This window comes from Bos indicus, chromosome 1, assembly GCF_029378745.1.
Source record: "Bos indicus isolate NIAB-ARS_2022 breed Sahiwal x Tharparkar chromosome 1, NIAB-ARS_B.indTharparkar_mat_pri_1.0, whole genome shotgun sequence".
In the NCBI taxonomy this organism is placed as follows: domain Eukaryota; kingdom Metazoa; phylum Chordata; class Mammalia; order Artiodactyla; family Bovidae; genus Bos; species Bos indicus.
In genome coordinates, this window is record NC_091760.1 from 134,586,802 (window position 1) to 134,613,109 (window position 26,308).

At 46.7% G+C, this 26,308-nt stretch overlaps 1 protein-coding gene across 1 annotated transcript in view; it reads right to left on the bottom strand.

The window, feature by feature from the left end:
* The window catches only part of EPHB1 (EPH receptor B1), a 462,907-nt gene that overhangs the window by 95,718 nt on the left and 340,881 nt on the right, over positions 1 to 26,308 (bottom strand). Inside the window, exons 6-7 of the mRNA XM_070794456.1 lie at positions 10,090 to 10,214; positions 2,703 to 2,865 (exon numbers count right to left, since the gene is read on the bottom strand). Of these exons, the coding sequence (XP_070650557.1) occupies positions 2,703 to 2,865; positions 10,090 to 10,214 (288 nt within the window). The remainder of the gene's footprint in view (positions 1 to 2,702; positions 2,866 to 10,089; positions 10,215 to 26,308) is intronic.

Here is a 26,308-nt window from a genome sequence, read left to right on the forward strand (position 1 = left end):
TCACTTGGTGTCAAGGAGCCATCACAGAATTTCAGGACGGAGGCAGATGGGGGTCAAGCTATGTATGTCCTATTACAACTGGGGCTGCCAGATACAGCGAGTGAAAATATGGGATGATCAGTTACATATGAATTTCATGTAAACAACAAATAAGGTTTTAATCTAACTGTGACCCAAATATTGCATGGGAAATACTTAGACAAACATTATTTGTTATTTACCTGAAATTCACATGTAACTGACCTATATTTTATCTGCCCCCCACCCCATCATTCTGAGGTTCCCTGCTCTGCAGGTTTCTGCTCTGCAGAATCACTCAAGCCCAACTGTTAGACCCTTTTCCAGGTCCCTCCTCAGATCTACTGAATGGAAACCTCTGAGTGAACGGCAGGGTATCTGTGTGTTTACCAAGGACTCTGTGTGGTTCTCATGCGCCCAGATGTTTGGGAACCATGGTTCAACTTTATGGCTAGCGGATGAGACTTGCCAAGACAAGGATATTGTTCTAGAAGCCCCCCACTCTCTAGAAATCAATTTTAAAGAGTGAAGGTAGAGTTTCAGTTTCCCTCTGCTGAGAACTTTTTGTAACATGTAACTTATTTAAAAGTTAACTTGGCAAAAGTAAAATAAATAAAAGGAACCACAGGGAGGAGTCCATGTAAATTAAAAAATGCCTAAGCCATGTGACCTTCAGCCCTTGAAATTGATTTCTAGATGCTTCCAGAACCAATATCCTTGGGTTTAGAAGTCTCCTTTACCCACGGTGTAGAAGGATGGTTCTCAAACACTGGGGCAGAAGAACCACCCAGAATGCTTGGCAAACATGTAGATACTTGGCAAACATGTAGATACAGAGTACATACTATATCTACATATACTGTATATACTGATTTATACTGCTGTATAAATCAGTTTTTAAAACATTAGGCAGCCAAGTCAAAGGTTAGCAGGTTGTAGCTAAGTGCAGCCCAGAACCACAGCAGCTCTGTCCCTTGTGGAGGTCACCAGTCCAAAGCATGGCCACTGACCCTGGGTGGGATCCCGCAGGTCCTCCTCGACCCAATGACCCTATTACTGACAACCTTCAGACTCACCTTTGTGCTACAGGGAGGCCTGAAGCCTCAGTGAACATAATTATTACTGATGTGTGAACCTCAGTCATTAAGACAAATACTCTCCAATTTGGCCACTTACCAGAACTCTCTTACATCCAGCCCCTCTTGGGTTTACAAAACTTAACTGCCAAATGTAAAAGGAATAGCCTTCTTGGGAGAAATTTGTTACTTCTTGATTTGTCTAGCAGAATTGCCAAGAGACCAGTGCTCACAGCTTTTTGAATTTTGGGCTTTTAATCCTGTGTACCTCTTGATGCCAAAGTGCCCATAAATCTAGATGTGAAGTAAGGTACAAAGAGGAGAGCAGAGTCCTTAAGGAACTGAAGATGGACTGCGTTCTTTTCACACCAGCAGCATCATTAATCTGGATAAACTGGCTCACCTTTCTATCCTAACTCACCATCCTCCAAATATGAGTCCAAACTCACCTAAAATAAACTCAGAACTGACTACAAACTCTAATCCTACAGAGGCCAGACAGCTCACATTGAAGCATCCAGGTACAGACCACTGGGAAGTGATGAGCCCTGCATGGGGCGGCAAGCCTCCGTCTCAAGACAAAGCCCTCACACTAGGATGCTCACCAGCATTGCCTTCTCTTACAATTTTTCAAAAGAAAACGGATATTATAATTTTTATATGAAATCACTTGATTTTTAAATCTTTCTGATGACTTTACAGAGACTGTTGGCCTAAAATAAAATGTTTTTCAAGGGCAGAGTGTTTTCTATATAATTTAAGTAATAAAGGAAAAAATTAAAGCCTTTCTATTTGAGAGGCTGGGAATAGATTGACACTTGGGAGCTACCAGGAAACAGCTCATCAATGAATAAATATAGATACATTGTTAGTAGATAAATGAGTACATACACTATGGAAAGTAGCTAATGAAATAGACACCCATACACAAGTCTGAGGTTACAGGGAAACAGAATTTTCATAACAACTAAAAGAGGTGATCTCAGAGGAGTAGCAGAGATTGTGACAACAGGGAACCAATAAAGCCCAAAGGTGGAAGTATTTTCAGGGACAAGATTGTCTAGCCTTGGAGACAGCTTGGAAAACAGTGGCTCTTCTCTCTGGAGACACCTCAGCTGGACCTACTGGGGGTCACATGTGAAGCTGTTTTAAATATTCTGAGGCGTGTGGGACAGCCTCAGTGTGTCCCTCTGTTTTCTTCCCGGAGCCCTTAACTCATGCAGTGAGGCTGTGCACTCAGCTCCCAGCCCCGAGAGCAGAGGAGTGAAGTGGGAGTGACGGTGAAACAACTCAGAACCCAAGAAGAGCATGTCCTTTGATTTTGTGTTGGGCTCCCTGCTCTGCAGACGCAGGCGTGCATGTGGGAGCCTCTGCGCGTGCGCGGTACAGAGACCTGCGAAGGAAAACCCACCAGATGTCGAAAACCCGGCCGGGCTTCAGACAGATGCTCTGCCTAGTGAATGCAGGTCCTCCTAGGGGCAAACCCTTCCGAGGCAATTCCACTGGAATCCAGTTAGCAGCTGGCATTTCGGCTGTGACCACTGCCTCCTGGGGGCTTCTTCTCCCCCGACTGCCGGCCCTGATCCAGGTCACCTGCCTGCCCCTTACCGTCCGTCAAGGTCTGGAAGCACATCTTGCCACTGAACTTTCCATAGCCGGCCACGGTGCGGGCGCGCACCTGGACCACGTACACCATGCCGGGCCGCAGGCCGTCAATCCGCGCGGTGTTGGTCTGGCTCCTGGCCATGGAGGAGTTGAACTCATTGTGTTCCTGCAGGAGAGCAAGGGAAAGGGGTTGGCAGTCTGCTCCTGAGCACGGGGGCCCCTCGGTTCTGGGTCCTGCAGATCTGCTGGAAGTTGTCCCGAGCCCCAGGCCATCCCTTGAAACCCCACAGACTGGGCTGGATCTAAAGAATAAGAAACAGACTCTGGACTGTGGGGTGGTGATGGTCTGAAGAGAGGTCTGAGTAAATGGCTGAGCTCTCAGGGCCTGGCAAGGGGACAGTCATTTTCTACTCCTTCCCCTCCAGGGATCAGAGACAGAATAAAAAAGCACATGCAGCTTTGCAAACCCCCTCTCATCCCTGACCTCAGCAGAAGCAAATGGCCACATTTGCACCTACCTGCCTCTCTTTGCATTGCTTCTGCTGAGCCCTGGTCTTTTCTCTCCTGGTCACTCCTCACAATGGCTGTTCTAGATCACTCCTTAAAACACCTCAAGTCCTTAGACAAACGACTTTGTGTTCGCTCTGCTAAAAAGCTTGAGGCCATGCTGGACTACCTCCCACACCTGTTTCTGCTTTCATCTTGGCATGTGTCTGTCTGGGTGCCCACTGTCCGAGTTTCTCTCCATCAGCATCTAGGGAGGGCATGCCCCTTCTCCCTGGAGAACATGGCCTCTGTCCTCACCCCTCTCACTATTTAGGGGGTCAGTCCCACTCTTCTGCATCATTCTCTTCCGCACCCTCTGCCTGGCCCTCTACAGTCCCTGTCACCTGCACATAGGTATCCTCTGGTGCTCACAGACCTGCTGTGTCTTTCTTCCTTCTGACTCTCCCACCCATCATGAGTGCCTTACCATGTCCTTGCTTGTGCTCTCTTTGCTGCCGATCTTGTGTAACATATGGTTTAGCCTGAACTTTTGTAGCTTCCGATCTTTTCTGCTCCTCTCTTCCTACCCAATCCAAAGTTCTTTTGTAAAAAAGATCTGACTCCCTAAAGCTATTATCCAGTAGACAAAACTCCTAACTCTCAGTCCAGGGGCCTTTCATAACGAAATCAACTCCAATCTCTCACATCCCCCTGAGCTGCCACCTTGCTGCCTCTCTGGATACCATAGCCCTGGCCTCCAGACCTTTGCTTAGGTTGCTTTCCCAGTCTGAAATGCCTCTCTCCAGGGGCTCCTCTGCATTCTCTGGTTTCCTTAAGCCTACATCCCTCAAGATCTCCTCTTCCAGGAAAGTGCCCCTCACTGTTCCAGCCCAAGGACTCTCTTCACTGCTGCCCATCATCTTTCTGCTTCGCCCACATGCACCAGCTCATCTATAATCATTTCCATGTGACCACTGTGGAGATGGCAGCTGTTCAGAGTCTAGGTCTGCCCCTGTTTTGCACTGTGAATCTTAGAATAAAATGAAGATCTTAGGTACCAGGAAGGAGGCCCCAAGTCCCACATGCAGATCTAGGGCCCTGTGACGCGTTCTAGGCATAGCAGTTCAAGAGGCAGGGTGATAAATGAGGGGAAAGTTGTTGCCCAGTGTGGTCTGTGAGCCACATCTTTAGTCAAAGGACAGAAGAAATGTTGGGAGTTGAACCGGGACAAAAGAATACAGTACAGTGAGAAGAAATTGCCATCATCTTAAAATATGTAGAAATCTACTGTGCAGAGATGACCTGACATGCAATCATTCATTCATTTGGCCAGATGGTCACCATGACAACACACTACCATGTGGTGCCTGCTACTAAGGGCTGTGGGTATCAAGCCATGGTCCCTGCCTTTGGGTACACAACATCTTGGGGGGGGGGGGGGGCTGAAAACTGCAGTGCTGATGAGTGACGGGGCAGAGGGCAGCTCAAGGGGTTATGAGGGTGCAGTAGAGGGCACCCCCAGCCCAGACTGATAAGGTGGTTGGGAGGGACTCAGAGAAAGGGTGGCATGAGTGAGTCTTGAAAGATGAAAGAAATTAGCCCCATGGATGAGTGAGGAGAGTAAGAACTGAATAGAATATCCTTTGAGAACAGAGTAAAACATGCAAAGGTGAGGCTGAAAGGAGATTAGGCACCTGCAAGTAACTGGGAGTCTCTGGAGGATAAGTGGCATGGGGGTGGTGATGGGTGACTTGGAAGCAGTTGTAAAGGACCCCAGGTGAGAGGCCAGAGCAAATAGACAGCTGAAATTTACAAAGAGGCCCATGCTCACCCTAAGCGAAGCGATATCCACTGGCCTCTGGGCAAGATGGCCTGGGAAGAGATCACCCATACATTATTTGATCTATTTAAGAAGCAGGTGGATTCCTAACCCCACTCCACCCCCAATAAAGAATTCAGCAAAAAGAAGGCTGTGCACTCTAGAAGGGGTGCCATCTAAAACTTTCATCATTACTATCTTGACACACTGAAAACATAGTCTGAAACTACGAAAACATGATCCTTGCAAATTAGGACAAAATCCCATTGCTCCAAAATCTAGGCAGCTGCCTGACTTCTCTGGTTTTACTGTATTGGATGCAAGTGTGCACTTCTTGAAATATGTGAAACATCTCCTGGGCAGCTCTTTTCCTGAAAAATGTGTGCTGGTGTATTGGCATTTGGATGGCGAGAACCCATAATCACTTCATTGTCCACACATCCTTCAAGAAGTCCAGTGATTAAAATGAGTATCAGTCCTTGTTCTCTCAAAACCATTCGTCAACCTCAGGCAGATAAGAGTGAAGAGCAGAGTTGCTTTTCCTTTTCTTCTTCTTCTTCTTCTTGTTGCTTATGATTTTGTAAGTGTGAGGGGGACAGATGCTGCAGCTGTTGAGGGCAGAGACCATATCTTCTTTCTCCATCCCTAACATGTAGCATGGGGCTCGCCTTGCCTGGGTGCCCAACACCTCAGTGCTATTGAATAAATAAACAGTCCACTTTGGACCAGTAATTTGAACCCATGGGTGGAGCACAAGATATTGCCAAGGTCTGAGTGAGTTCCTGTCAGAAAATGAAGGGTAGAAATAAATTTGAAGGGTAGAAATACCCAAGGCCTAAAGCAGTCTGTCCTCACCTAGTTAATACGAAGAGCGAGTCGACGTCTAAATGCTTAATCATTAAGACAGCCAAGAGCAGCTGTAGACGTTCTCCCTTGGTTTGCCTATAAGCACTGACGTCAGGAATGAAAAGTGCTACAAGACAGTAAACAGGAGAGAATGATGAATGGAAGCATATTAAAATGGGGAAGAAGATGAGCATGGGAGAGCTTGCTGGCATCAGCTTGATGGCATCTGAGCTCTCTATTAATGAGCTATTGGAGGAGACGAAAGCCTCATTGATTCCACTCACAGTACTGAAGTTGACAGGTGTCCCAAGCACAAAACAAGAGAGTGATGTGGAGTGGGAGACCCAGACTTGGAAAACTACAGCCTATGACCAACTACCTGTTTTTGCAAATAAAGTTTTATTGGATCCCAGCCATGCCCATATTCTATCGTCATCTATCTATTGCCCATGGCTGCTTCCTGCTATAAAGGTACAGTTGAGTAGTTGCAATAGAGACTATGGCCTGTAAGCCTAAAATATTTACTAGCTGGTCCTCACAGAAAAATGATGTTGAGTCCTAGTTTAGAAGAAGTGGCACAGGAAGAAGGAATGATGAGTTCTATTTCTTTGGGTTGAATCCAGGACATCTACTGGGCTGAGTTCTGTTTGTATCTTCTAAAGACCAGGATTCCACACCCCTGTGGAACAGGCAGGCAAATGATTCTGGCTATAAGTATTTGGGTTGAAAATTAAGATACACTGTCTTATTTCCGAGGCCAAGAACATTGCATCAACATTGCATCCAGTCTTTCATTGAACTCAGAAATATACTGAAATATAATAAAAATATCTACAGTTCCAATTCTGTGGTTCCCTAGCTGTGGCCCATGAGGTTAAGGGTAGATCATTTGACCTTTCTGTGACTTAGTTCTATCATCCATAAATTGGTTATACTCAACTTTCAAATATCTTTCATTTCTTTTGAGAATCAGAACTAATATATCTGTGAATATCTGGCATATAACTGGCACTCAATATGTGATGAATTATTGTCATTGTGATTATTATTTCAAAATACCCTCACAAGATAATGTCCTTTCTTTAGAAATTAGAAATGGTCAAGGCAATGTAATGAATTTTATATTTGAGCAATTTATAAGCAAGTGAGAATTCTATCATAATATGTTGAATGGTAACCAATGCTTGGACAAAGAATCTTCTCTTTCAGGAAAACATTCTATCCTCTGGGACAATGATCTGCCTCACTGAGGTAGGGAAGCCCCCTCTGGCATTGAACTGCTGTGCATGTGTTCTGTTAATAATTAGCATAAATTATTGAGAAGTAGGGACAGGATCTATAAGGGAGAATAAGCCTCCTTCATAGCATCAGAAGTCGAAGTTAATTGCAGTTTGTTTAGTGGGGAGGCTTGCATGGACAGGGAAAGGCTGTGAAGGAGTTGGGTGTGGGTGGGGGAATGAGGAGCTGGGGGACAGAGGCCTGAGCCTCATGGTTTCAGTTCTGAGGCTTTCACCCCCTCCTTTGGTGACTGCCCTTGGCACAGTGGGAGAGGAAAAGGGCAGGTGGTCTCCCATACATCCCATCCCTTCCCAGCACCAGCATAGGCTACAGGGCAAAGAACCCAGGCTAGAGACTCCCTTTCTAGCTGTGTGATCTGAGTAAGTTGGCCTTGTTTTTTTAAACTTCTTTGTGTATTTGTTTCTTTACCCAAAACAGTGTTATTAATATTTACCATACTGGGCTGTGAGGGGGAGAGATTGTTTAGAAAGTCTCTGGCACCCAACAGGGGCACACAAATAAGACATTATTATTTATTTGAGATGAGCTACAAGGCTCAAGTTCATGTGTGTATGGGAAGGGGACTGGGTGTGACCTTACTGGTGACTCTGACATCACACCATATATGGCCAAGCATGATATTCTATTGAAGAAGGTCAACAAAACTAAGTCTAGGTCAACTTGAATTTGGTCCAGGTCAACTTTGGTGATGAAATGAGGTCATGAAATCGATAGGTTCAGATTAGTCAAAAAATTTTTTGCATTTGTCCAGCATTGACTTCATTAAATGATAAAAAAAAAAATATCTAGCAAATAAAGACCCTCAGTTCAAAGCTGAATGAAAATAATGGTGGCTTATGAATCCAGATCATGTGAATTACCCCCAGTTCCCTGAATTATCAGAATCAACTGTGAAACTCAGAATCCTCTAAATGAGTAAATAGCTGCCTAACCCTCACCTTGCTTGCAAATTTGGCTATAACAGCTGAAGGGCACACCTCCTTGCAGGCTAGATCAGTGATCCATCTGGCCTTCTGCTTTCAGGGAGGTAAACTGGTGACTTTTACAAATGTGAAAACTGACCTAGAGTAAGTGGTTCAGTAATGGGACCACAGCTGTGTGGTTGTCAGTTACCGATGGCTCTGGAAATGAAGACTCCCTTCCCAATGCAGTCATGCTCCATTTCAACACTGCCTCCATGTTGGAGTCTGCAGGTCTTCATCCTAGAACCTCTTCTTATCTCCACTGACCCACTGGACAGTCTCACCAGGGCTCAGGGCTGACAACTTCCAAATGGTCATCTCCAGCCCAGTCCACTCCTCTGAACTCCAAATGTGCATAGCTACCTGTTGCACATCTCCACTTGGCTATCTCAGAGGCATTTTAGACACGAAGCTGAATGGTCCCTTCCCTCAGCCCAGACATGCTCCAGTCACGAGTGATCCTATTCTCAGTCATCCTAGTGACTCAGGCCCAAACACTCCCAATTGAAAATCCAACCTGTTGGAAATCCTGTTGGCTTTGGCTTTGTCCCCCATTTTTGTCTTAGATTATTATAATCTAGCAGGTCTATTTTCAGTGGAAAAGCTTGAATGATCCTTTTAAAATGTAAGTCAGGTTCTGTTTCCCTTCTGCTCCAAACCTGCTATGGATCCCAATCTCATCTGTGGAAATGCTCAGGTTCTTACAGCCCAACACGAGCACCTGCTCGGATTACCTCTCCCCTAACTATTGTTTTCCTGTTGCTCATATGACTCCAGTCATGCTGGTCTCCTTCCTTCTCCTTGAACCAGCATTCATTATCTGGCTGCAGGGCCTTTATATAGGCTCTCTATCTCCCACATGCCTGCTATACAACACCCTTTCTTCCTTCGGGTCTTTACTTAGAACTTACCTTCCCCAAAAGCTTCACTTTTACCATTCTATTTATTTTTGCAACTACTCCTCCCCCAAACCTGACCATTCTGATCCCATTTACCCTGATCTATTTCCCCCACTTTACAATCCTCTTTTTCTAACATACTGTATGATACCCTTATTCATTATGTTCATTATTCATTTTCTGTCCACTTGAATTAGAAAGTAAGCTTCTTGAGGGCAGGAATCCTTGTTTTATCTCTAGTATATCCTAGAACATTACTTGCCAAATAACAGGCACTCAAAAAAAAAAAAAAAAAAAAACTTGCCAAACAAATATAAATGAATAAATGGTGTTTGCACAAATACTGTATTGGGTCAGTATATAAGAAATACTGTATTTTCCTGGGATGTTGCAAGTGTTACAGTTCACCATGGTGGGAGGAAAGCCCTGCTTCCCCCACAGATAGGCCAGGGGTAAATACCACAGGGCACCATTTCCCTTTTCTTGGCAGAACATGCCCTGTTGTAGTCCCCAGCAACAGCTACAAGAGAACAGTCAAAGAAGATAATGTACAAACTTCTATTTCTATTAATTTCTAGCTCTCGTTTCTTCATTTCCACTTAGATATTTTAAACATTCATACATACGTCAGTACATACATGCATATGATTTATAAATAAAAGATCTTGTATTGGAGGTACATGATCAAAAACTTTGAAAAACACTAATTTCCAAAATCACAAAATCTTCAGAAAATTCAGGGAACACTGGTGGGTTTGTAGCCCAGCAAACACATGTATCAAGTTGGTGACTGGGAGAATGGAATTGGTTCTGTCCATCCACGACAGCCCAGTGAGTGGTCCAGAGAGCAGGGTAGGGTGTTGGAAGGTTCTCTCTTGAGTTGGTGCAGAAAGCGCCTGGGCACTGGAGATCTTTGCTGGGGCAGAGCTGGGGAGTGCTCTCAGGGAGCCTCTGGCCTCTGTCACCAGATTCCTCCCCCCATCAGGACTCCCTCCAGCCTGTATCTCCTCAGCTGGCTACCACCCATACAACAGTGGCTGGCCCTGGATCTTGTAAGCCTGCAGGCAGGGCTGGCTTACCTTCTCATAGTACCGGATCTCATAGTCCAGGATGATGCCGTTGGGTTGCTCCGGCTGTGGCCATGACAATGTGATGCTCCTCATGGTGGCACTAACCTGGTGCATGATGGGAACAGTGGAAGGGGCTGCAGAGAGAGGAAGAGATAAGGCAGATGAAGAGACACTTGATGATATGAGAAAGGTTGTCTTTCAGAGATAAATAGGCAGAGAAATGCTATTGGGTTGGAACGCCACCTTTTCTTTCTCATCAGCTCAGATGGAGCTACAGAACTTCCTGTAGGTTTTGCAGAATGAATGGAGTTTGGGCACCAAAGGAGAGAAAAGGTGACAATTTAGGACAGGAAGACATGTATGAGGGCAGGGACTGGAGTGAACAAGAAGAAGAAAGGTTTGACCAAAACAAGAGATGGCTGGAAAAACCACAGGAGAACAGTATGAACTGACAAAGCCAGAGTCAGGCATGAAGGGCGTGACCAGCAGGACAAATCTATGCTTCAGGTAGTGGATCACGAAGAGAGATGGACTGCTTTTGAGCAAATGGTGTTGAAGGAACCTCAGTCTTGCAATAATGGGGTGAGCCATCACAGAGAAGAGAATGTGGAGGCAAAGCCTGTCAGCGAAAGAGTCAAGCTGGTCAGTGCTGAATTGCTGTGCAGTGGAAAAGAGCATTCTAGCAAACATTTTCTGAGACTGCATGGAAGATTTTGCTGTGTTTCAAAAGGAAGAGAGGCGGCATCTCTCCAAAAAATATGCATACAGGCCAGCAACAGAGTTCTTTTCGACTTCTGTCAGAGTTTTCCAAATGAGGACATTTGCTATTGAGCACTCACAAATATAAATGAAGAAATGATACACAAACCAAACATTTGGAAACAGAATAATAATTTCAAAATCTGTGAAGTGCTTCCGAAATCTCTGTTTAAAAAGAATATTATTTATTTCCCAATTCAACATTTTTCACACAGTGTAAGTAAAATGAAAACAGTCTGGAAATAATAAATGGGGGCTGTCTGTCTAGGGAAGAAGCAGGTAATGGATGAGGCTGCAGTCTGCGCTCTGTTCAGGGGCTGTTCCGTTTAGTCCTGGCACTTCTGCAGTGATGAAGGTCGCTTCTTCACACGAGCTCAACTTTACAAGGCTTTCTCTGGGGACCATGGCTGAGTGACATTTACTGTCCCGGATTTAAGTTAACAGATTCCCCTCCAGGACCTGAAATTACAAAGCAGAGCTGCCGGGTCACAGGGCTCCCTCATTCTCTATTTCTCCATGATCCTAGGACTCTTAGCAGACACCTACTGCATGAGGCACCTGGGCGAGGTGGAGATGCAGGGACGATTCAGGGAAGATATTAGGAAGATGCTCATAGTCTGGGGGAGCCATAAAAAGAGCACAGAGTGAGAGGTGCTGTGATGAGCCCTTAGAATCACAGTGTTCATCTGGGACTTTGCCCACTTCCCATTAGAGACCTTGTGATGTCTATGAAAATGCGCCCCTCAGAGCTCCTACTCCTGGGAGCATAACTGACTAATGGCCCCAGCTGCAGCATTCTGAGATATATCACTGCATCCATGTGGAGCGGTTTCCCACTTGCTGCTCCCACCCAATGACTGAAAGTGGTGGGGATGCGATGGCAGGTCCATTCTTAACTCTTCCGATGGGTGACTTATGCTCAAACACGCCCCATTGGACTTCCCGACACTTCCCTGCAACTCATGTCTGTCTAAAGCTCTTCCCACTCAATTCTTCTTCCTTCCCTCTCTTCTTTAGAGGGATCAGATCTTCACTGTGGTCTGATAGCTCTCCCAGCCTCCTCTGGCCTCCACCCCACTTCCCCAGTAAATCTTTGGTATATCTGGTTTCATCGTGGCATCTGTGAATGGAGGACCTGAATTGATGCAGTTCTGAATCCCCTTATCAATTATTCTCTGCCAGCCCTGCTGCATCCCTGGGGGTGGGAGGCTCACTGACTCCAGGAGTTGCTGCTCCATGCCTGCATATCTCTCACCAATGTGCACGTCTTCCTTATCCTTATCTGAAATATGTCTTGGAACTTCCCACTGGTCTCAGTTCTGCCAACTGAAGTAATACAGAATGTTCCCTCTTTCACAGAATGGCTTGTCAAATAGCTAAAGAAACTAGTTAGGTCTCCCCTGAGTTTTTCCTGCTGAAAAGAATGACCAGATCCTATGGAAATTTCTCCCATGATATGCTGCCACCTGAGGTGGCTGTCTTCCAAATGGGGTTTGTTATCTACATCTCTTTAGGCATAAGGCCCTGAGGTGAATCCAATTCTCTCACTGCTGTTTGAACAGCAAAGATTAGAGTAAAACTAATATCTACCATGATCTGTGTACTATGCATCTATTCAAAGGACCAGAAGCCTTTGCTTCAAAAACACATACCTGTGATTGGATTTTGAAACCACAGTCAATATAACCTTTAGGTTTTCCCATGGTATGCTCCTCATCTTTTGTCTATAGAGTTGGCTTTTTGCTTGGACTACAGGGATTTACATGTACCTTCATGGTGTCGAATTTGGCCTATTTGTCAATTAAGTGGAAATAATTTTTGATCCTGACTCAACTATCACATGCATCTTCACTTCCTCCCAACTTAGGATCATGGCCCAGATCCACGTAATTAACTATTTAAACAAGTATTTACTGGGCATCTGTCATATGCCAGTAATCATTCTAGGTTCTAGAGAGTACAGATTAACATTTTCTGTCTTCACAGAGCTTATTTTCTAGTGGCGGGATTCAGAGACTTAGACATAGTAAATATATAAATTATAAGGTATGTTAAAAATGTCAAGTACAGTGGGAAAAAAAATGGATCAGAGGAGAAGGGATACAGAATGCTATAATGTAGGAGGCCAGCTGGGGAGAGGCTGCAATTCTGAATCAGGTGGTCAGCCAGGCCCTGCCTGAGGAGCAGGTGTAGGAGAAAGGGATGAAGGAGGGAAGAGAGGGAGGCAGGTGGATACTTGGGAGGAGAGCCCATGAGATGGAAATGTCAGGGCAAAGCTTCTTATCTGGGAGCAGCCAGGCAACAGTAAAGAGCCGGTGGGACTGGTGCAAAGACGAGGACACAGATGGTAGGGCCGCAGGGACACTAAAAGAGGACCGTAGCTTCCACTGAGAGAGACGGGGACTCATGAGAAGGTCTTCGAACAGGAGAGTGACATCATGTGAGTTTCATGTATCACCCTCTGTTGTGTTACAAATGGAGTGCAGAAGCTGTGGGAAAGCTGAAAGAACTATCCTAACACAATTGCAATAGGCCAGCTAGAAGACCATGGTGACTTGGACCAGGCTTAGAGTGGTGGAGGCAGTGAGAATGGGGATGGTCAGATTCTGAATATACTTAGACTATCTCAATGGATGTGGGATGTGGAAGAAATAGAAGAGTCATCATGACTCCAGGGTTTCTGGTTTGAGCAGCTGGGAAGTTTCTGGGTAGGGGCATAAGTGAGATCAGGGAAGATACTGGTACAGGCAGTCTGGAAGGAAAGACCAGGTGCTTTACTTGGGACCTGCTTGCTTTGAGACATCTAGGATGTACCAGACTAGTAGATAGCTGAGATGCACGTAGAAGAGGTCCAGACTGAAGATATAAATTTGAAGTCACCAGTGTATCATATTAAAAGCACCAGAAATGACCAAGAGCAGGAGCAGAATAGGTTATACAGTCTAAGATTCAGGAGATGAGGGAAAGCTGCCAAGGGGCCTGAAAAGAAAGACCAGGGCTCTGGAAGGAGAACCAGAGAGTGTGATCGCCTAGAGACCAAGCAGCAGTGTTCCCAGGAGGACAGGATGTGTGAGGTGCTGCTGCTGAGTCACTAAAGTAAAACTAGGCACCAGGTATGGATTGGTACAGGCTGGATTGTTAATGGTGGGGGGCGGGGTGGGAGTGGGGTTGACTTTGCTTCTCCGACACCTGTGTTCACTGTGTGTGGAACATCCAAGAGAGGATGAAGCTGCTTCAGGGAGAGTGAGGCTGTGTTCTGGAGTTTGTAGAGTTGGTCTGGGATCCTGCTGTGTCCACCAGGATGGGTGGGAATGGCCTCTTTGAATCCTCTCCCCAGCATCCCAACCCCTGTCCCCACCTATCACACTGAAGGGGCTGCCCTTTCAGTCCTCTGTGGAAACAGGCTCCTTTGACATGATGTTACTCATGTCAGGGCCACATAGATTTTCAGGATCCTTCTGCCTAAAAAGCTGAAGCATTATGTATTAAAAATTGGAAAGATTAATCCCAACAACCTGAGGATTTTGATGGGCTTGTTTCTTTCCTTTGCCTCTAATCCCTGGAAAGCCATCATTCAAAACTCAGCATATTTGCCACCCATGGCACCAGGCCCCTGCTCTAACCACGCAGGACAGAAGGACAAGTAAAGTCACAGTCCTGCTTAGAGGTCCCGGTTGGGGTCAAATGGCAGAGACTTCATAGGGCGGGTTGATCCAGACTCAAAGGAGTCAAATCCATGGACAGGAATGCCCCTGTAACACAGGTGGCAAGGACCTCCTGGTAGCCCCTCAGCAGCACAAAGACCCAGGAGAAACTGCCAGCGGGTGACGGCCACCGCGGCCAGCATTTCTCAGATTTATGGTGATGACGCTGTGGTCACAGACCCCAAGGCGGGCTGTTTATCCTCATACAGGTCATTCTAAATGTCTTACCTTTTAATTGAGATGGGATTTTGCACAGGGGAGAAAGTGGGAAAGTATTACTGCACCTCCCTGAAGATCAGGGGCAGCGTACATTTGGTACCCTGCCATCAGTCATCACCTATGGTGACAACTTCTTTTTCCTTCAAGTGCAAATGCCACCTCTAAATCTAATGTTTTATATGCAAGAAAATCTTCAGACCAAACAAAACTAAAAAGTGCTCAGGTATTCATTCAAATACCAACTGCTTTTAGTAAAAGCAGAGGTAAGATAGGAGGGAAAATTAATTCAAAGCAGCAGCCCCTGGAACCCCAAATATAATGATTTGAACAGTACACCCTGGCCAGCTGTCTTTTCTCATAAACCTGCATCCTCAGATGAAGGGATAGTTTCACTGGATCCTTGAAAGAATTTCTTCTTCACAAGCACACAGATCACTTTTGACTAAACTAAACATTCTACAGAGAGAAAGAAATGAAAATTATTAAAATTTAGCAAGTAAGCAAATACAGACCTTTCTTTAGAAAAAGAAAGGGCAAAGAATCAATTTAGGGACTATTTGGAAAGAAGGTACTGGTCAAGAAAGATGTGTTTGCAGACACAGAAACCAGATTGGTGGTTGGCAAGGGGGAAGGGTGCTGGGCAGGGATAGACCGGGAGTTTGGGATTAGTAGCTGTGAATGATTATATATAGGCTGGATAAACAACAAGGTCCTACTGTATAACACAAGGAATTATATTCAGTATTTTGTGATAAATCATTATAAAAAAGGAGATATATATATATATATATATATATATATATATATGCATGAAAGTGAATGTTGCTCAGTCGTGTCCAACTCTTTGCAACCCCATGGACTATACAGCCTATGTAATTCTCTAGGCCAGAATACTGGAGTGGATAGGCTTTCTCTTTTCCAGGACATCTTCCAAACCCATGAATCAAACCCAGGTCTTCCGCATTGCAGGCAGGTTCTTTACTAGTTGAGCCACAAGGGAAGCCCAAGAATACTAGAGTGGGTAGCCTATCCCTTCTCCAGTGGATCTTCCTGACCCAGGAATTGAACCGGGGTCTCCTGCATTGCAGGCAGATTCTTTACCAACTGAGCTATCAGGGAAGCCATACTGAGTCATTTTGCGGTACAGCAGAAATTCACACAACACCGTAGATCAACTATACTTCAATACAATTAAAATTACAAAAAAGAAAGATATGTTTGGCCTAAAGAGACAGTGATCAAAAAATCCAAACATACTCAAAATTGCCCTGAACTTCTTCTCAGTAAAGTAAAGAGGCCAACCCAACAGGAAGCCAGGATCCAAAGAGGAGAGTGGGGAAGCAATGCCAAGTGTTCCATCAGGCACTGAGGAAAATCTGTGTGAGGGTCCAAACAGAATCAGAACCAGGAGTGTCTGAATGCCTGTCTAGAGCCAATAATAAAAGGCCCTTTAACTGTGTCAGAAGCAGAAAGAGACTTGAACATCATTGGTCCAGGGGCTCAGGGATGGAGAAAATGCAAAGGCAGGTGGGCTGAGCCCTTTGTCTCTGTTGTTGTGAAGGAAGACCTTGGGGAGCCCTTCCTCCCAAATTGCTTTTGAAGCAGACAGATCTAAGCTGGTATATCACATTCAGCAGCGAGAGTGCACAGAATGTTCCTGCCTGAACTGACAAATGAGATGTGGATAAATTGCAGAGATGGGATGGTCCCAGTTGGAAGTTATGAAAGAACTTGCAGGTGACCTGGGGCAAGTGTCAGCCCAAACTCATCATAGGTCACTGCCAGAGGCATCGTGGATGGGCCCAGGCAGACCACCTACCAGCCCTCCATTTGTAAAGAAGGGCTCCAACGGAGATTGGAGGGCCTGCACCCCTCTGAGACTCTGGCTGGGTCTTGGGAGGGTGGCGTGATTCTGTCTGGAATTTAATAACCCCAAATCTGGACCATGGAGTCTTACTGTGGAGCCTGATTTCCTATCTTGGGTTCTCCTGGACCAAACATTTTATGTTTAAAATATTCTTTGCTTGACCTTTTAATCAAGTTAGAGACTCCAGTCATGTTCAAAGTTTTCTCAGAGAAAATAAGGCAAGTTTTCTCCCAATGATTAAGCATCTCAGATTCCAAATGCGAGAATAGATTGATAATTTTTTTCCCCTAGGACAATTACTAAGTTCTAAAGCATTATCTTTCCTTATTAAAAATTACTTCCTAATGTCTTCATTGACTTTTATGTCCAAAGAATTCTTTCAACAGTTATCACCATAATCCATTTGGGGATATAATAAATGATGTTAAAATATTTTATTTAAGATAACCAAAGTATTTATCAGTAGTTTTGAAGAAAAATAATAGCAAAACACACATGCATTTAAAATTAAGCTGATCTATTATATCAACCCTGAATGTTCATTCGAAGGACTGATGCTGAAACTGAAGCTCTACTACTTTGGCCACCAGATGCAAAGAGCCACCTCATTGGAAAGGACCCTGTTGCTGGGAAAGATAGAGGGCAGGAGGAGAAGGGTGACAGAGGATGAGATGGTTGGATGGCATCATCAACTCAATGGGCATGGGTTTGAGCAAACTCTAGGACAGTGAAGGACAGGGAAGGCTGGCATGTTGCTGTCCATGGGGTCGCAGAGTCAGACATGACTTAGCAACTGAACAACAATAATAATTGGAGTGAGATATTTGAAGAGGTTATGAAAATATGGAACTTGAATTTTCAGAGTTCAGCAAATCTCATCTAAAGGGGGAAACAGCGTTTCTCCTGCAGGTAGAAAATGCCAGGGGAAGCCTTGCTGTGAGGCCCAAGAGGGTCACTGCTGAGTCCCCTCTGCTTGGCCTCAGGTAACAAGCTTAGCAAATGTCCTGGAAGATACATGGCCTTCAGTTAGGGGTTATCCTATCTGAACTCCTCAAAGAGGCCCATGGATAGGAGAGTCCATTGCCTCTGTCACAATAACTCATGCTGGACTGGCTGGTGAGCTTTCCTCAGTCCTTCCATGAAGAAATGTTTGCAAGGTGGGTGGCGATCCTCAGAGTGACCCCTCAGAGTGATACAGCTGCCCCAGCCTGAACAGTGTCCATCTGAGGTTTATCACCACTTCTACCATCCTGGGCATTGCTGTTTCTAGGACAAATATCCATCATTTGATGAACATTTGGGTTGTTTCCACATTTTGACTATTGTGAATAATGTTGCTAAGAACAGTCATTGTAAATTTCTGTGTGGACCTATATTTGCATTTCTCTTGAATACACACCAAGGAGTGGAACTGCTGGATCACATGGTAATGCTAACCCCTTACTCTTTCTAGAGTGGCATTTCCCAGCTAAATCATCCCTAGACTAATCACCTGCAATATACACCATAGACCCCAGCTGTGAGGAAGACAAGGAGGGTGGTGAGGAATGGTAAGGAGCCAAAGTCCCAGCCCAGAGCAGTAGGAGTTAGCAAAAATGCAGACGGGCCATGCTTGGGGCCCTAGAGATGCTACAGAGAGAGGGGGGCTCCTATTCTGGCTTTGCCATCTGCTTACTGTGTGGTGATGGGTTAAGGTTACTTAACTTCTTTGGACCTTAAATTCTTCAACTATAAAATAGGAATATTAACCCTGATGTTATGAGGTTTTCAAATGTTCCGAGGATGTGCCCTGTGTGGTCCATTGCTTCTTCCAACTTGATCCAGTCTGCCAACACAGGGTACTTGGCAACCAGCCCAAAGTCTCCTTCTGGGTCCACCACTGTTCACAGATGCAAATCAATCCCTGGGCATAGGTCCTCAAGGTAAATGTGAAAAGCACAACTCCGTGACAGGCCTTGGGTATTTGTATGATAAATATCTTTGAGGGGATAAATAAACATGTCAACCCAGTCAGAGTGGAGCGATGAATAAGAATGGGCTTAGAGAACAGGAAGGCTAACAGCAGGGTTCCCCAGAGGTTGGTGTGACAAATGCTCCAGAAGAAAGATGGTTTCCTGTAACATCTCGGGATGACCTGCAGTTTTGCTGGGAAGTAATCTAGGAAATAAACGATGGGGTGCCTTGTCCTTGAGGACAAGGAGAGCTTGTGACTGTGGGGAGGGGATGAGGCAGGACCCAACCATCCGGTGGTGTGAGTCAGGCCCAGGAGTCATGGACGGTCCCTTGGCTCTGTGCCCACATTTCTTCTGGTCTGGTCGCCCACATTGACTGACACGTTAACATCCTGTCCCTGATCCTTGTCTCCCTCTGGGCCTCTTCATATTATAGTACAGGCAGATTAACCATCCCAAAGCTCATTTTACCTACTTCCTCTGATGCTCCAAAACATTCATCAGATCCCCATTGGAAAGAGATCTCTAACATTTCACAATGTGGCAGCCTCTGGCCAGTCCAGGCTGCATCCCACTCTTCCATCCAAGGAACCCGCCGCTCTCATCTCACTGCTCTACTCACTGATCCCAGCAGCACTCAGCTTTGGGGATCTCTGCTTGCAGAACCACCCCCTCTGCCCACCTCTCTTCATAACCCCACCAAGGCCCAGATCATGCCCCTCACTGCCTTGGCTTAGCTGTGTCAGACCACGCCCACCAGAGTGTCTCTTCCTTCCTCCCAACTCAAAGTCCTATTTTTAATAATGCTCATTGGGCTGTAATTACCACCTTGGGACACAGTGCACTGGGACCTAACTTTCCAGGTGATCAGCTCTGCTTTCCATCACTGGAGTAAATTCTTTAGGGCAGAGGTCTTGTTTTTACCCTCCTCCCACTGTGTTAGCACGGAACAGATGCTCAGTAAAAGTTTGCCTTTATGGAATGATCAGGGGCTCTTCTCCAAAGGCACTACAAGTAAAAGGGGTCAAAATCACAAGTTTAAAGGCCAGACTGGGACAATAACCTTTAAAGGAGAAAGATGTGGGGTGTGGGAAGGAATATGGAGTGGGGCTGAGTATAGAGGTCCCAGGGGAGTGGGGACAGGAGTGCTTCTAGACCACAGAGGCAGAAACTGGGGAGGCTGGGGCCATTCCCATCTCACTGGAATGTTTCAGCTGAAATGTTACCCTAACATGCATGGTTTTCTAACTTCTTTTCTTTTTAAACCGTGGAATTCTTTCTCCCAAGAAAAGATTCCCTGAAGCATAAAGTGTGAAACAGAACCACGCAGTGCTGCTCTGGGCGATTCAAAAACAGGGGTCCCAGAACCTTGAGGCCAGTCCATTTTCTATGTCCTTAGCTCAGACTCTAAAGTGTTTGTGGAGGGAACCAAAACTGCTGGCAGCCTCCATCAGTCCCCTTGAGACCTCGGATTAACTTTTGTGAGTTCCTCAAAGGCATTAGCGATGAGGTTGGACCTGAGGAGTTGGGGGTGGTGGGTTATCTTTTTCTTTACATGAAACACACCCTTAGAAAAAAACCCAAATCTATAAATGTCAGCTAAAGACCCAATAGTACTGATGACAAAGAAGAATAATTTTCACGCAGAAGAATTGTGCAAGTGATGAACTGTGTGTAGAGGAATCGTGTTTCTTCTGACATCCCTATTCTAGGAGAGAATTTTGTTGAGAAGGTAATGCTTAGATAACAGGTTCCTCTTCTGTTGATGAAAACTCATTTCATTGCACAAATATGCTTGAATTTTACATTAGGAAGCCTGACTCATTAAATATTTTTGGTGCAGTAACATTTCTGGTCAAACTAGATTAAACAAATAAGCAATTAGTTTGGAGACTGGGTATGAATACAAAAGCAGAATTCATTATTTTTCTAATTGTTTTTCCCTAATGTGGACATTGGCGTCTTTGCTTTCACTCTGGGCTCTGCCTTGAGATGACCCAGACAATCCGTTCCAATCTCCCTCTGTACCTTGAGTCCCCTGGGGATAGAGGACTGCTCTGGGTGGGTGGCATCACTTCTATGCTGTTGTAGAGTATTACCTGAGTCTCATCAAGGGCTCAACCAAGTGTGAGTGGGGGAGAAAGTGATGGCTTGCAGCCTGGGTGTCTGAGTCAGCCCCACACCCACAGGGAGGCACCTCCTTCACCGGTCCCTCCACTGAGGGTTTGGTTCTAAACCAAGGGAGCATGTGACAGAGGGGTCTGGGGCCTGGGGCCTGCTCTAGGGGTGTGGGTTTACAGCAGAGGCCTTCGTTTCTAATAATTACCTCTGAGGTAATTATCTGAAATTACCAGATAATTCTCTGGTTCTCTCCTGGAATCATCTACCTGCTAGTTCTCAAATGTCTTCCCAGATCAGCATCACCTGAGCACTGGGAAGGAACGTGGCCATCTTGAGCCCCACCCCAGACCTACCGAATCAGAAACCCTGCAGGTGGAGCCCAACAACCTGTGTTTTAACAAGCCCTCCAGGGGATTCTGGTGCAAGCTCAACTTTGAAAACTGTTTATCTAGAAATCAGAATGTTACATCTTAAAAGGACATCTGGGGTTATTCAGTTTTCTGTCAGTTCTTACAATTTATGGATTATAGCACAGAGGGAAAGAGAGAAAGCTGACTTCCTTGTCCCTAGCAAGCTAGAGCAGAGTCTGAAACAGCATGGTTCCTACCCCTGAGATGGCCTCTCTCTCCCCTCCCCATATACTCAAGCTCCTAGCATCTTCAGAACCCCTGGAGGATGCACAGCATGGGGAGGGTCACATAATCCATGGTTGCAGAGATCAGGGGTTCCACAGAGGTGAACGTGCGCAGCTCCCTATGCTAGGAGGGTAAGACATCCCAGTGAGTGTGTCCTGGGGCCTCTCTGCCTGCTGGGTCACCCCTCCTGGCAATTTCTCTCTCCTGGGGCAACCAGAAGGTGTGCCGGTAAAAGGAAGCGACCCTGAATGCTGTGCCCCATGGCAGCAGGAGGCTGTGAAGGGAAGTGTGAGTGATGGGGGTCCTTGTCAGGTGATGTCCATCCTAGGCAGGGGCCCCAGGGTGGCCTGTAGGGCGGCTGGGGTAGGCCGCTCAGCTCCACCTCCCACAGGCCTGTCAGCCTTTGTCCTGTGGGACCAGAGCGATGGTAGCCCTGGTTTGCTGAATGCTTGATCACAGGAGGCACCAAAGGGGCCACAGGGGAGAGCAGATGACACCCCATGTATCCCCTTACTCCCTGATTCTCACCCACACACCTGCAGCAGGGCACCTACTGACCACCCAAAGCCTGTCATCACCACACTGACATCAGAGAGGGGAGCCATGCCTGCAGCTGCTGTGACTCTCCTCCCTGGGCTTGGAGGTCAAAGTCTTCTGGCCTCAGGGCCAAGAGGTTCCCTGCAGGCAGGATTCCATGGGCACTGCCCAGCGGTGAGCTGTCCCTATACTCCATCCCCACCATGTTCGGGGCCTCCATCCCCACCATGTTCGGGGCCTCCATCCCCTTGACCTTGACTTCCTCCTTTACCACCCTGCACACCTCTGCCCCAGGCCCTCCAAAATGACTGTTCAAGAACCAGAAAACTCCCCATGGCCTCCACCAGGCTCTTTCCAGAACATTCCCTCCATGTCTTCCTTAGGGAACAGTAGCTCCCCTGCAGACCCCTCCATCCTGTGGCTTTCCCCAGCATGGTGGTTATGACTTCATGCCCAGCACACCTCAGGGTCAGGAGGTGGGCCGTGTCCTCCTTGTTCCCCATCCACCTGCACCCTCTGCACAAATGCCCTTGGGCTGAACCGCTGCTCCCCGAGTGCTGCTCCCACATCACACCCTGACTCACTGAAGCCTTGGGCTTCCCTATCGGTCATCTTCTCAGTCTGTGCCTTGCCCTCCTGTAGGTAACTCCAAGGTCCACTGAATAGCACACAGTCACTCCCCAACCCCCACAACTCATCCAAATCTGCCCCTTCCTGACATTCACTTGGACCTGGCCCAGCCTGAAGTTGCTCCAATTTCAAAGCCACACATCAAGTACACTTTTAGAATGCAAGCATCCTGCCCACCTGGGGCAACCTCTGATAACTCCCCCCGCACCCCCAGCCCCACCCCACCCCCGCACAGCCTTAACTGGTTCTGCATAGCCCTATCCTGCTTCATCCAGCTTGGGTTCCATTTTGCAATAGCGTAATTGACAATACTCCCCTAAGCAGCAGGCGTGAGTTGCCTTCATCTTTCCATAGCATACAACCGGTAAAACTCAGCCTGAGAGAGACCCACCATCCTCTTCCTATAGGGCCTGCTCAGAGCAGCCAGGTACTGCTGAGAAAGCCACACAACAGGGCAAATGGGCAGCTTTGTAAATGGAAGATCACAAACTTCAAATGGGCCTTCAAAATACTTTCTAGAAATGCTGAATTTCTCTGGTCAATTCCATCTCCCCTTCTCTGTAGTGTACTGCCTAACATTTTCATTCTCTTCAACCCCAAAGCCTCCTCTCTCATTCTCAGCAACCGAGCTTATCTCCCACCTACAGAGAAAATAGAAGACTGAATGTCCAACTGCATAAATAATACCTCTGCTTGGGCACTCAGAGTCTCAGCAAGTGACACACGCACAGAACCCAGCCCACCATCCCTGCGCGCTTCTGGGAGCCCCCTTGCGTCTCCCACATATTTGCAAATCAGCCCTCATTCTCCTGCTTTGGTTTCTTTGTTTTAAATGCAGGCTGCCTGAGGAACCCATAGAAAAGCTGCTCACTGAGCCAGACTTCCAGGGCCCTCCCTGGGGAGCCGTGGGCTTATAAGAACTCAGTTCCCCTGTGTTCCCCCAGGCGGCACCCATTCAGCCTCCCGCAGCCTGTCTCCCTGCTGAGCTGCAGCACCTCCTCGGAGCCTTGGGGCTACCTATTTGAGCCTTGAACCTCAGTGACCCTTCAAGGCCTCCTTCTTTGCCCTCCTTATCTTCTTCCCCTTTTAGGGCATCCGATGAGCCATCAGACACCAGAAGTCCCTGTCTCCACCCAGCACCCCCAATACCCAGCTCCTCCCAAGCTTCCCTTTCCACACGCAAACCCATTCCTGCAAACAAATGGCAGCACACTGGGTCAGGAGACGCCACCAAACTGTGAACATTATGTCAGGCCCAGGAGGACTTCCTGGGACACGGGACACTGCTTAGAGGTACAGGGATTACTGGAGCCGTGACACCTGGTCTTTTCCCTTACGAGCCCTGGTCCGTCAGGAGAAATACAGTCCATGTGCACAAACAACTCGTGCACATCTAAGAACGCATGCGTTGTCCTTATAACTAGAACAGCTCAGATGACAACGCATGCATGGGCTCACAGGGTCATGAATGGGTGCTTGTTCCCCTGAGCTTTTCTGGATACAGAAAGCATTTGTTCTGTCCAAAAAAAAGACAGAAAGGAAGAAACATAAGCACATATTTAAATCTCCAGGGCTCAATGCTACAGCTGATGTTGCCCTGCAGCTCAGCTCTCCGAGGAAACAGCCCCAGGCCTGGGATGCTGGCAAAAAGTGCCCCTTGCACAAGAAAAAATCTGGGGTCCAGCAATGCCTTTATTTACCCAGAATACTTAATGTGTCTTTTTTCCCCATCTTTCATATCCGCTCAGAGAAGATGTTAATTTTCTGAAATTAAACACTTAGCTTGATTACTGTTTTGTTAATTGCTGCATTCAAAAACCCCTGGTGCTTCTGCCTGTTTAACATGGATAGTGCTGTGAAAATGATAGGCGCGGAGCTGGCGTGCAGGTGGACAGACAGCAGCCCTGGAACGCCACCCTGACATCCCCGCTGGTGCCTGCTGGAGCAGCTGGGGCCCTGACTGTCAGGGAGGGGGCAGTCCAACCGCCCAGCGTGGCTGAGTGTCTCCCACACAGGGCTGTGTTTTGGAAGAACATTGCACCCAGGAAGTCCAGGTCTCAGCAACATTGGGGAGAATGTGGGGTCTCAACTCTAAACACAGTGCCTGCCCAGAGATGCCGGAGGAAGGAAAGACCACAGAGAGCACGCAAGCTACACCATTTGTTGATGTCTGAGATGAATTTAAGAATGACTGAGGCATCCATTCATACATTCATTTAATAATTTATTAATTCATTCAATGAACATTTCTCAAATGCTATTATTTCAGGCACCTAGCTAGACACGGGGGGAATCATAGCCACACAGATGGATATAAGACCCAACTCTCCTGGAGATGACAGTCTGTTCATGGAACTGACATTTGCCAGAGGAGCAAGGAGCAGGCTCATTTGCCTGGGCCACCCCCTTTGCCTGGGCTACAAAGCAGACAGAAATTATCTCCTGATCCAGCTGGAGGCTCCCTCTGTAAAGAGGGTGAAAACAATTTCATTTGGACTTTGAATAGGGCAGGAACTTACTACAGTTCTACTGCCAGCAATCTCCTTTTCACCTAACAAACTCTGTACCTAGAGAGCTTGGCCCAAGAGCTAGTAAAATGAGCAAACAGGTCCCCAGGGCCCAGTCATCCTCAGAGCAACGCAGCTGTTCTCAAGCTGTTAGCAGCATCCCTAGGCATTGCTCAGGACTGGAACAGGGAGCGTACCTATGGGCCACACCGAGTGGCCCAGCATGTGAAATCTGTCCACAAGAAGTTCCAACTGGTCAGATAATGAATAATATAATATCCCACCCAGTATTGTCTCTGTGTGGGCTTCCCAGATGGTGCTAGTGGTAAAGAATCTACCTACCGATGCTGGAGATGCAAGACATCCGGGTTTGATTCCTGGGTCAGGAAGAGCCCCTGAAGAAGGAAATGGCACCCCACCCCAGTATTCTTGCCTGGAAAATACCATGCACAGAGGAGCCTGGGGGGATACAGTCCCTGGGGCTGCAGAGTCGGACACGATTGAGCAACTGGCAACAACCTCCTCAGATTGAAAGCTCTCGAGCAGCAGCCTGTGATCACATCCTAACTTTCGCCAAGTGTGAGTTGGTACTTCAGCAGGCTGTGGAACCCAGAGCCCAGCTGAGATCTCCCTTGGTGCCCTTCTGGGCCTCTGAGACCAGTTTCAATGAATGCTGGGGACCAGAACATGAGCTCCCCAAGACACAGACTCTTGTCTGTGCTGTTTGTTCCTGTGTTCTTTGTGCCTGGAACCATGTATGACACACAGAAGACCTCAATAAATATTTGTCGAGTCAGTGAATGAAAGCCCCTAGAAGCAGAAGACAAGCAATCGGCAAGTGGAAGGCAATTGCAAAGACTGTGGTGAGTACATTTCCAAAGTTAACATGCTTAAGCAAACAAACGAATCCCCCTCTGAATGTGGTTGAATCTCACTATGTTCCTTTGAGACCATTGGGGCTCCTGGTAATACCCTACGATCAGTCCCTTACATTTTCCCTCTAGGATCTATAGGGGAGGAAGACACCTGGTTCCCTGCTGACCTGGAAGAATCACTTGCCCACCTGTGGATCACCAGGACATATTACGATCACTACACATCAACCAAACATATGTCATATGCAGGGACTAAAGAAGCGTGGAAAATATTTATCAAGACTTTATGCCTAGTGCTGTGTGGTCCTTCTCTCATGAAGCTGGGGTAGGGTGGGAAGTCTGATTCTCTGCAGAGGTCACCATCTAGTGCAGAACCTAAGGCTGCCAGTAGTGGAAGCCCATGACTTTGGTCAAGGGCAATG